The sequence below is a fragment of the Panicum hallii genome, chromosome 9 (assembly GCF_002211085.1).
Source record: "Panicum hallii strain FIL2 chromosome 9, PHallii_v3.1, whole genome shotgun sequence".
In the NCBI taxonomy this organism is placed as follows: Eukaryota; Viridiplantae; Streptophyta; class Magnoliopsida; order Poales; family Poaceae; genus Panicum; species Panicum hallii.
This window is the reverse complement of record NC_038050.1, coordinates 13,786,486-13,797,870: the sequence shown is the minus strand read 5'-3', so window position 1 is coordinate 13,797,870 and position 11,385 is coordinate 13,786,486. Positions and strand designations below refer to the sequence as shown.

The 11,385-nt window shown below is 47.3% G+C and overlaps 3 protein-coding genes across 4 annotated transcripts; 2 read left to right on the top strand and 1 right to left on the bottom strand.

The window, feature by feature from the left end:
• The first annotated feature begins 1,629 nt into the window (after window positions 1-1,629).
• LOC112873529 (thioredoxin-like protein YLS8) lies at window positions 1,630-3,805 on the top strand. The gene is made up of 2 exons (XM_025936509.1): window positions 1,630-1,848; window positions 3,261-3,805. Exons 1-2 carry the CDS (start codon window positions 1,729-1,731, stop codon window positions 3,567-3,569), a joined length of 429 nt encoding a protein of 142 aa, XP_025792294.1. The 5' UTR covers window positions 1,630-1,728; the 3' UTR covers window positions 3,570-3,805.
• Window positions 3,806-3,965: 160 nt separating this feature from the next.
• On the top strand, window positions 3,966-4,915 carry LOC112872818 (UDP-glycosyltransferase 87A2-like). Its single transcript, XM_025935858.1, has 3 exons — window positions 3,966-4,083; window positions 4,370-4,798; window positions 4,902-4,915. Exons 1-3 carry the CDS (start codon window positions 3,966-3,968, stop codon window positions 4,913-4,915), a joined length of 561 nt encoding a protein of 186 aa, XP_025791643.1.
• Window positions 4,916-5,096: 181 nt separating this feature from the next.
• Window positions 5,097-8,036, bottom strand: LOC112876263 (cyclin-B1-1-like). 2 transcript variants are annotated; one of them, XM_025940332.1, is made up of 9 exons: window positions 7,744-8,036; window positions 7,179-7,296; window positions 6,981-7,089; window positions 6,667-6,867; window positions 6,440-6,565; window positions 6,108-6,356; window positions 5,856-6,026; window positions 5,582-5,760; window positions 5,097-5,489 (listed from the first exon to the last, which is right to left on the bottom strand). In XM_025940332.1, exons 1-9 carry the CDS (start codon window positions 7,805-7,807, stop codon window positions 5,354-5,356), a joined length of 1,353 nt encoding a protein of 450 aa, XP_025796117.1. In that variant the 5' UTR covers window positions 7,808-8,036; the 3' UTR covers window positions 5,097-5,353. The 2 variants fall into 2 exon arrangements, with proteins under 2 accessions (XP_025796117.1, XP_025796116.1); XM_025940331.1 differs by having other exon boundaries at window positions 6,667-6,870; window positions 7,744-8,035.
• Window positions 8,037-11,385: the final 3,349 nt, after the last annotated feature.

Sequence of the window (11,385 nt, the reverse complement as noted above, 5' to 3'; positions counted from 1 at the left end):
CATATATTACCCAAGCTTTCCAGTTTCGAGGTGTTTAGGTGATAAGCCAATCCTCTGATATATGCAAGAAGATAATTTCTTTGTAAGGATGGAACCCAAGGATGTGAAAACGTTTATACTGGTAGTTTTCAACCCATCTATCTTGGTTGTTGAGAACATCCTCGTCATCCGAGGAGTTCCATTCGGACTCCTGCTCAATTGGTGCTTCGATGGCGTCGCCTTCGCGACGGTTAGCGTTTTTGCAAGATCCAGGGTCCGTTAACTTGCTGTGCAAAATAGTTTAGGCTTGGTTGTGCAGCTGCAAGCCCTCAACCGCTGTCATGCTTTAGCACCCACTCCATTCGGCTGCACGATTCGTCAAGGATCCAAACCCGAAGCTGGCCTTCATCGCCAATTAATGCACAATAAACTCCCTTTTCAGATCGACCTTCCTAGAAGGAGCTCTGAGCACTCGCATATTCCAGTACCTAGTGGTGGATGGATTATTCGGTATGTATCTTTTGACAATAATATCCTGCAACAAAGGATAGCAAGCATTTAACAAGAGAGTTTAATCAATCGCATAATCCTCTTAGCCTAGTAATTTTTTTTAAGAAAAGAAAAGTGACTCTTAATAAAGAGGTAGTATTGTGGGCAGGTACTCCCTCAATTTTTGTTTGTCGTTTTGGCGATGATCAGCCTGTATTTATGGAGGTGGCGGAGTACCTGTCACCATCCGACTCTCTCAGCTCGGTTTCTGTGCCCCAGTCGGAGTAGGGCAGCGCGGGCAGCCGCATCCTCGGGACGGACAGAATAATTCGTTGCCCACACCTTGACCCTGAAGATGGGCCATCATCTGGGCTCAATGTACTCTATCTAAGGCCCTTGTCATCTGAAGCCATTTCCCGTGTGGCCGTCATAGCCCAAACTGACTTTCCTTTCCATAGACGTCCAAATCAGGCTCTCGAGCCCATATCAGGTTCGCTCGTGGGCTCGTCGTCGTGCTTGGCTCGTTCGGTTGGCATGGATTTAATCTAGAGAGGGAACCAATTCATTCCATCCTAATCCTGGCCTCCGTTTCTTGTTCGGTTAGGAAGGGGTCAGCACAGAAAACATGAACAACTGGTACTGAATAAATATCAGTCTGAGCAAACACACTTGCTCACAAGCAAAATGAGGTGCAGCTGACACGGATTCTCCGCTCACATTGCTCAAGCAAAGCATGCATGGCGTATCCGCTCTTGTATTCAGATGATCAGATCGCAGCCGGCAAAGAGTAGGGCAATGAGACGAGGGTGTCACTCTGAGCTCGTCTGTGCCAACAGTGATGGCCTTCATTAGCCCGCGAACAAGAGATGCAGTGCGGTGGAGCAGTTCCAGAGCTGCAACACTTGCATACATCAGCAAGAAGGAAAGGAATCTGAACAAACAAGTATACAGCTAGCGCATGTTGAGACCATAGCAAGACAATTAGTACACTGACCTGCAAGTAAGTCTGCACAATAACAAAAATTCTGACAACCAAAGTTTCTAAGATTCTGACAAGAGATATGTTCAATGCAATTGCAGGTTATTCTGCTACTTTTTAGCCGACTTCGAGTCGGTTCCATCCTGGAGCCTCTAGAGCCCCACCCGGTTTTGATATTCCAACCAAGGAATCCAACGGCTCCCACCCCACACGGCCACACCGCGTCTTTCCCCGAGCTCCAGGTCCTCTCCGCCGTCTCGCCGAACCGGGGCAGCGCGGAGATGTCGTACCTGCTGCCGCACCTGCACTCCGGGTGGGCGGTGGACCAGGCCATCCTCGCCGAGGAGGAGCGCCTCGTCATCATCCGCTTCGGCCACGACTGGGACGAGACGTGCATGCAGGTAATGAAACGGCTCCTCGGCGGCCTAACCCTAGCTTCCTACCGACGCTTGATCTGTGAAATTGGCTCGCGTCTAGTTGCTATTCCTGCCAGGGGATTTGCTTGGGGGTGAATCGTCGGCTCTTTTTTTTTTTTTGGTTGTTGTTGGGGGCTGCTTATACTGATACATTTGAGTACCGCATGTCTGCATCTGCCCCAATTTCGCGATTTAGCTTCCGTCCAACGTGTGCCTTCTCCTGTTTAGCAAAGTCGATTAAGGATTCGTTGATATTATAGTACAGAAGGGGAAAATAGATGATGGAAGATCTCGGGGCAGCAATATTTCTTAGCTTAACAAAATATGCTAAAATTGTTTCCATTAATGAAATTTAAATTGTTGCTATCTTCAGCTTTTCTAATATTAGGGGATAGTTGTGTTAGTCTAAACTCTAAAAGTTGGAACAGAAGAGGGAGGGGTTTACTTCCTCTCAATCTCTTCTCTTAAAACGAAATAAATATTGTGTGTTATGTTGGGAGTTTGGTAAACTGACATTGGACTTCATCTTAAAATTTGATGTTCTTGACAAATTGCTTGGAAAAAAATGAATTTAGTTGGTACTTTGTCCATGCACCTTTGGTCCCTAAAATTCTGCTGTGTGGTTGCCTTTTGCAGTTTGTGTTAGTTTCTTCTTTTGCCTTCTGGAGCCATCGCCAATCAGACATAGACAGGGTGTGTGATGTTGAGTGTGGAACTACTTTGATCGTGAATTTATAGAAGTATGGCAATGGTGCAGAATTGCAGATAGATTAGACAGGGAGATTTTATAGGATATATAAGCTGCTTACTGATGCCAAAGAAAATTGTGAATTGCAGTGATTTTGCTGATTCAGAGCCTCAAAGTTTGAGGAAGTTTTGGCGGTTACTAGATGATGTACTGGGACCTTGGGGTAGCACTTCTACTAAGCTGATTTAAATACGAGAACAAACTATTGCTACTTGTTAGTTATTACTGCTCTACCATCTTACGACAGTATTGCTGTATCAAGCTTTCCTACTGTCATAGGATATATCTGGGACACCTTACCAAGACCCCACCTTGTGTGGGAGCTTTTGCACTGGATACGCCCTTTATAGGATATATATCTGGTCAGTTTGAATTCGAAACAGAAGTGGGAAGTTTAGGGTGTTTGCTTTTCAGAAAATAGCAAAACGATAGATTTGATACTATCTTCCACATATTTGGAGTCATCAGAAGTTATTAGGTGATGTACTTGACCTTATCTTTTAATGCTTTGGTTACACTTTGACTGTCTCGTGCTTTGGTTCTGCAACAATTTGGCACTGCCATGTGCTGCTATGACTCTTTTGTATTCAATATTATTATTTTTCTTATCCAGAATTATTCTGACTCCTTTTATCTTATTTATGTTTAGATGGATGAAGTGCTGGCCGCAGTTGCAGAGACTATAAAGAACTTTGCAGTTATCTACCTCGTTGACATCACGGAGGTTCCTGACTTCAACACGATGTACGAGCTGTATGATCCGTCGACCGTGATGTTCTTCTTCCGGAACAAGCACATCATGATTGATCTCGGGACAGGAAACAACAACAAGATCAACTGGGCCTTGAAGGACAAGCAGGAGTTCATCGACATTGTGGAGACTGTGTACAGGGGTGCCCGGAAGGGCCGCGGTCTGGTGATTGCTCCAAAAGACTACTCCACCAAGTACCGTTACTAAGCCATTTGTACCGGGTATTGTTGTGCAGGTTCGGGTCTGCCATGTTGGGGAAATGCCAACTCTCAGACATGTAACGCATAACTCAATGGTTGTTTACTTGTTGAGTGTTGCTTAATTTTGTTGACAATCAAATAAGATTGTAATCTGATTGATCGTTAAAGCTGAATATGTGGTCTATTGGTAAGGCTCTGGAACCTAGCAGGGTTTTGCCGTTGTGTTCTGTTTCTTCAGCCTGCGATTTTGGTGTTATCTTTATTTTGAGCCTTTGCTGTGCTTATATATATGGTACGATTTGGGACACTGGCTTGGTCCTATATCCAGGTCACCAGCTAAACCATGGCCCAAGCCAGGGCTCTGGGCTTGGAGTGGTCACAAACAGCAATCATTTCCCACGAGATGGCCTTGGCAGTCACCAGCCACGCCGTGCTGTGCCTGCTGTGCCTGTGCCGGCTGCTGGCCGCGCGCAGTGGCTCGGTCTGCTCGGCACAAGAAACTGCCTACACTCGAGACAATTGTCTGCGAGGCTGCGATAACAGCGATGTATCTTCATCTTGACGAATCGCGGGCACGAACATCCTTTCTCAAGAGAGAGAACCGGGCCGACCGAGAATTCGCAGTACTGTCAAAGCAGCTCAACTTGTGCTTGTTCAGCTCATTCAACGAGTTCTCTCCCCTTTATGTACCCGATTGGTCCATGCATCCCCTATATGAAAACACTTCAAGAACAGCCGACCATGGCCAAAGGAAGATCACATGGTTGGACTCGCACGCAGCCTGCAGGTTCGGTTCTGTATGTATAGGGCAGCTTCCTCTCGGTGTCACCCTCCCAGCTGCAAGCGATGTGAAGTTCTTGTGGGAGCACTCCGAGGCGAACGGTGACAGCAATGGCATACACGTGCCGTGGTGCAACCAGCTGAAGGTGCTGTGTCATTGGGGGGATTCTTCATTCTTGATACACTGCGGCATGACCTCCGTCTTTGCTGGGTGCCAACTGCCAATGGATCAACCAACCGATAGCCGTCATATCTTTGATGTGTGGAAGATTGGGTTCAGTCTCAAGGAGAAGATGCGATCTGACGGGCTCATTGGAACAGAGGAAATGGAGATTGTGCTGGCTGTCAAGAATCTGATGAGTGTGAATGCATCAGACAGCAAGGAAATGAGGAGAGGAGCAAATTCACTGAAAGGAGCTTCTCACAGAGCAATTGAAGAGAGGGGATCTTCGTGTGGTAATATCAGTTCTTTCGTAAGCTGTATCATGGGAGGGAAGTGCAGTTGATTGGTACTGAAACTGAAATGTGTACTCATTACTCATGTTCGAAATTTGCACAGGCGAGTACTTGTGAGGATCATATATAATAATCATCATCAGTGTAGCTCATGATTGCTATTGCTTAGGTGCTTTACACCAGCCAAACGACAAAACAGGTATTTATGCTTGATTTAGACCAAGCAAAAAGAAATTCTGATCTGCAACACGTTCATGCTTGATTCAGATGACACTAAGCAAAACGAATTTCCAATCAGTAAACATTCCAATCATCATTCATATTTATGAATAACTTGCTATTGATAAATTCTGACGACAGGAATATACACCAAGGTGTACCCATAAGATAGTAGCAGAACATCTGAATCCTAATTGCCAATACAAGTCATATAACATTCCTGACTCCTCCCTGAGAACAGCCCAGCAAACAAACGACTATCTCAAGTGTTCAAACTTTCTTTTTTTTGAAACTGTGTTCAAACTTTCTGGACTCCAAACAAGCATAAAACCTATCTTATTTGCATATCTCCTTTGCCGGTGGACGTAGTGCGACCCCTCCATACTGCTCGCTGGAATACTTCTTGTAGACAACCCTCAACTTGCTCTCCGGTGCAGTCACATGTGCGCTCACGAGCATTTTTGTGCATTCCCTGAAACCATCACAGCAAAGGTCAGTATGTCTAGTCCAACTTACACTGTTACATGATTTAGGAAGAGATGGCGATTGGCAATGGGGTCTTACATTAGCTCTGACTCTCTGAAGCCTGTGTGGTGCTTGAGCGTGTCAGTCCAAAGTGGAGCCCTCTTGAGGGTGAGCCTTGCCGCATAGACAGCAGAGGCAGCAACCATTGAAGGACGGTGCGTCACCAAACCATATTGCATCAACGATAACTCCGCGAAGAAGAAGACCATGTTCTCCATCTGCATTCAAACATAGAGATTTTAGATCACAAGAATAATATTGATGCAACTCTGAATGACTGCAACAACCCAAGGAGACAAATTTGAACCTTTACCTCTTTGTCAGTTTTGATACCCGAACACGCCGCCTTGATGAAGCGAACGAGGAACATGTATGATGTAGGAACAGTTAAGTTCCACTCAAGCCTATTTAGTATTCCCTTCTCCATTGAAAGAATCTGCTCCCGACTGTATGCACTATCTGATATCAGGATGAACTCATTCACCTGTGAAGCACACAAACAATTATAACAAAAACTTGAAAAGGAAGCACTGAACAGGATAGGTGATGGAAGCTTTCTGTGTACCTCGGGGGCCCAAATCTCCTCGTATTTGCAGGCGATCAGCATGGCTGAAACGCCCACAAGTTGCAGCTCCCTTCGCAGGACTGGTTGCAGCGAGAGGTATTGGTCGATGATGTACATAGTCAAGTAGAGAGTCTCGGGCATCAGTTCAAACTTGTGGTGTACTTCAATTATCCAATCGGCCAGGATGGCCCTCATCTTTGGGTTGACCTCCACCTGGGCTGCAATGTAGTCACATGGCCGGCACTCATGCTGCAAGAAACCAGGAAGAAATACTTTCAGAGACTGTTGCTAGCAGATCACGTAATTTACATAGCAGATATCTCGGCAGTTACCTCGGCAGTCTTGTAGAAGGTGTAGATATCCTCAATATATTCCACGACCGCGAGCTGATTGTTGGCATCCAACTTGTCGATGTCTTCAATCACTTCTCGAGGCTTATCAGTGATTCCACAGGCAGCCTGACATTCAGAAGGACAACAATCAGACTAATCCCTCATGCTTGTTCTGGAACTGGGATTACCATTTACCAGAGCAAGGAGGTCTTTGACAGATCACGCACCTTTGAGCGAGCCGAGAGAACAGATGTAAGGGTGTTGATGACCTTCTTCCTCGAGCGGACGGAGCTGGCGCTGCTCTCGGACTGCGGCTTGCTCTGGTCAGAGTCGGAGCTGATCTCCATGACATGCTCAGGAGGCGGCGGCTTGGAAGGAGCCTTCCTCTCCAGCCTCGGCGCAGGCCTCGCTGGTGGGATTGCCACATTCTGCTGCAAGCAAGCGTTCCACAGTTAGAAACAGATGGAATTGAATGCTTCAAATTCCATATCGCTCCTGAAGGAAGAACCATAAGAGAATGGAGCGTGATTGGTCCGTGTACCTTGATTGCGGCGGCATTCGCCTGTGCCTGCTGCGCGTTCTTCACTAGTTGAGCAGCGAAGCTCCTCGTGATGGGGCGGCGGTTGACCTGCTCCTTCGGCTGCGGCTTCCTGCAACCAAGAACGAGGTTGTTCTCAGAAGAAGAACGGGCAAGCAAACAGTTGCCTCCAGATAAAAAAGCGCATGGTTTTGTTCGTACCCTTCGGCCGCACGGACGCTGACGAAGTTGCCGATGTCGCCCAGGGGGGCTCGGCGGTTCATGGCGTCAGTTCGGCCTGCCGCGACGTCCTTCTGCTTTCCCATAGCGGGAACACCACCTGACGATTGCACAGGAGACACGAGATGAGAAATTCATCGTAACAACTAACAGGTAGAAAAAAAAGAATCTTTCTTCCAAAATCAGGCAGTCGAACAGAGACAAAAACATAGATCACCCACGAATCGAGTGAAAGAACTTGCTAGAAAGACTAATCGTTCCCGAGATCACCCAAAATCTAACCTTCAGCAAGAAACCAGGGAGGGAGTCACCCAATCTTTTTCATGAATCGAATGAAAGAACCTGCTAGATAGGCTAATCGTTCCCGAGATCACCCAAAATCTAACCTTCAGCAAGAAACAAGGGAGGCAGCCACCCAATCTTTTTCATAAGTCGAGTGAAAGAACTTGCTAGAGAGGCTAATCGTTCCCGAGATCACCCAAAATCTGACCTTCAGCAAGAAACCATGGAGGGAGCAACCAAGAACTCAGGAGATCCATGGGCTCACCTCGGTTGTGATGGTGAAGCGGCGGAGCGGCGGCGGCGTTGCGGTTGCGGTTGCGCGTGGCCATCTCTTCCTCCTCCTCGCCCTGGCCGGAGCTCCCGGAGAGCGCGGAGCTGAAGAAAGACCGGAGGGCTCGCAGCCCGCGTCCCCTCTTCCCCGCCGGCGAGCGCAGTCACCGCGGATCCGGCAAGAATAAGCGCGCGCCTGTTACTCCCTTCCCCTTTCTCCTCCCTTGCCTCTCCCTGTTCAATCAATGGCGTCGCGTGGTGGTACTGGTAAATTTCTTGATCGAGGGAAAGAGGAGGGGAGGAGCAGATATATCGAGCGTGTGGGCGTTGTCAGGCAGGGGCGGCGCGGCGGGTCGGCAAGCGGCTCCAACGGTCGGGTAGGGTTCGTATCGCAGCGGTCTGGAAGGAGCGGATCGGACGGCTGGGATCGGTGGGATCGGCCCCAGGGAACTAGCCGTTGCGACGCCGAGTGGGATTCGCTTCCGAGCTGGAACTAGCCTTTCTATACGGCGTGTCGATTTCCTTTCCTGATAAATGGAGTCGCATAAACATGGCAAGTGCAGCGTAAATAACAGGGATCCGTGTTCGAGAAATCACGTGGGCTTTTGGATCTGTTTGGATCGAGTGGCTAATTTTTAGTTAGTTAAAAATTACTCCAGATGATCCACAGAGGCTAATTCTTAATGGCTAATGTGGTTTTCCTTTTCCAAAAAGTATCAAAGAATCTGTATCGTATATAGGCAAGATGGAATCATACATGGAACTCAATGTCCGTCTGTTTCATTAGTGAGTCCATATAATATTCATTCAAGTTCCCCGGCTGTTCGAAGCACAAGTAGTCAGCTATTTAAGAGAAACTTCAGTCATGTTAGAAGACTGTATAAAATTATTATTGACTTGCTGCTTTTGCCTGATTGTTACAAACTATGCAAGACAAATTGTATAATACTTGTATTTGCCTTATCTGATATGAAAAGATAAAAATGCAAGACAAAATATGAAAAAAGTTAGTTTTGTTTAAATAATGCAATACTTAATTCTGTCGGGTACTACATACTATTTTAAATCCTTTTCATTTTTCGCCGCAGCTAATTCTTATTACCAATGTTTACCGCTGGAGGCAACCACATCAATTGGAAAAATTACAAAATAAGTTATCCATCAGGCATGCTATTTTTTGTTGGTTTACCATTGTCTTTCAAAGAACTGATATTAGCATGAATCTTTTGCATGGTAATATCTTACATGAAATTAATTCATGGAGCCCAAATCTGTTCCTACTAGAGATTAGAGAAAGTCAATGACTTGTCCTTGAAGTGAATGATAACGGCTCGAAAGATTCTCCATACTATGTTTCAAAGTGTGTGTCTCCATACTACTTTTTAAAGCGTGTGTCGGAGGATTTCTCCAGCCGGGTGGCGGAATGCACCCGTCTAATCCTAGTTTAGGATCAGTTTGGGGAAGTCAAGGAACGCAAGATCAAAAGGCCAATGAACATGGGGAACACACAAGGATTTAGAGTGGTTCATGGCGCCGGAGCGTAAAACCCTACGTCCACTTGTGTGTTGTATTGCTTGCGAGGACTTAGAGCCTGGGGCCAAAAAGCTTGAGCTTCATGGCCTTGAGAAAGCTTGTGCGGGTGTGCCTAAGCCTAAGCTTCATGTGTTCTAACGTGCGCGCTCTCCCTTTTATAGGTCCAAGGGGAGCGCGTACACTGAGCGAGGCCCCGATAGGTGGACCCGGCGGTATATCAAATAATGTACAGGTTGGGGCCTGAAGTGCTACAGGTTCGGAAACCTTTCCTTCTGACTCCCGTGCGTATCCTTCATCTGGATTTGGTCCTATGCCGTTTCGCCTACGCAGAGCCTGCTGCCAGTGACATGCACAGTGGAAAACGTACTGTCATTGTTGGGTCAAATCCTGCTGACAGGCAAAGGGGCGATCTTGACCTGCCGCGCTGTAGCTTCCGCACACACTGTGGCAGTCCACGCTGCAGTCCTTCTGCAGTAGACTATAATTACCTATTGCTCACGCGCGCGGCGCTGTAATGTGACTATATGCCACCTGCCCACGCCCGCAGCGCGGTGATGTGATGCGCCGTCTCGGTAACAGGCGGGCTTACCGTGGTGTCAGCACACCTGGCCGACGTGTCAGTGGACAGCCCACGCCTTGACCCGGGCACGCACACCCCACCTACCCGCATTTAATGCGGTAGTTGGGCTGGCGTCTCGCAGAAGACTGGCTGCCACCGGACACGTGGCAGAGTTGGCTTAGCAGCCGCCTCCTCAGGGGCACGTGGCGGCATCGGACCTCTTCCCCGGAGGGAAGGGAGGTCCGGGCCCCCGAGGCGGCACAGGTGCTGAGGCCCCCTGGGGGTCCGGCTTCCACACGTGGCGGCACCGGACCACCCCGCGGTGGTTCGGGCCCGTGGTGGCCGCTCCTGAGCACCTTGTCCTTGTGGGCTCGTACAGGCGCCGGTCTTGCTAGAGCGTGGGGAGAGGTCCGGGGACCGTGCCCCCAGCTGTCAGGCCCGGGCCGTACGCCCCGTCACTCAAAGCCATAGCGTGAGGTTATGGATAACCTCGCGTCCCTTGGGTTGGACACACTAGCAGAAGGTACCCGTGTGTGTATGTACCGATAGTGTGTTTAAGGCCAAAATTTATTGGACTGAATGGTAAAAAATTAGTCGGTTTGGAATGAAATCTTATGCTTCTCATGTCTTTTCCTTAATATTCAAACCAAACAACCTAATTTATATTAGCTAAGGAAGAGTATTGGGTTTCGGTTCGGTAACATTGATATATCTTCCGAGCACTTCATTTCAAAAGTTTTTCTTGTTGAAACCCTAGATTACAACTTGCTATCCGTGTCGCAACTTTGTAACATGGGTTACAATTGTATGTTTACCGATGAAGGAGTGACCGTCTATAGGAGAAGTGATGGCTCGGTTGCATTTAAGGGTGTATTAAAGGGAAAGCTTTATATAGTGGACTTCACTAAAGATAAAGCTCAACTTGATACATGCTTAATTGCAAAGTCCAACATGGGTTGGTTGTGGCATCGCCGCCTAGCCCATGTTGGTATGAGAAATCTTCACAAGCTTCTAAAAAGGTGGTCATGTCCTAGAACTAACAAATATTGTATTTGAGAAAGATAAACCTTGTGGAGCGTGTCAAGCGGGAAAGCAAGTTGGATCAAGCCATCCCGCCAAAAACATCATGATGACAAGTAGTCTATTGGAGCTACTTCATATGGACTTGTTTGGGCCCATCGCCTACATAAGCATCGGTGGTAACAAATATGGCTTAGTTATTGTTGATGATTATATACGCTTCACTTGGGTATTCTTTTTGCATGATAAGAGTGAAACACAAGGAGTTCTCAAGAAGTTCTTGAGAAGAGCTCAAAACGAGTTCAACTTAAGAATCAAGAAGATTAGAAGCGACAACGGGAGTGAGTTCAAGAACACTCAAATAGATGACTACTTGGATGAAGAAGGAATCAAGCATGAGTTCTCCGCTCCCTATGCTCCTCAACAAAATGGAGTGGCGGAGAGGAAGAATCGCACACTCATCGAAATGGCAAGGACAATGCTTGATGAGTACAAGACCTCCGACCGGTTTGGAATGAAATCTTA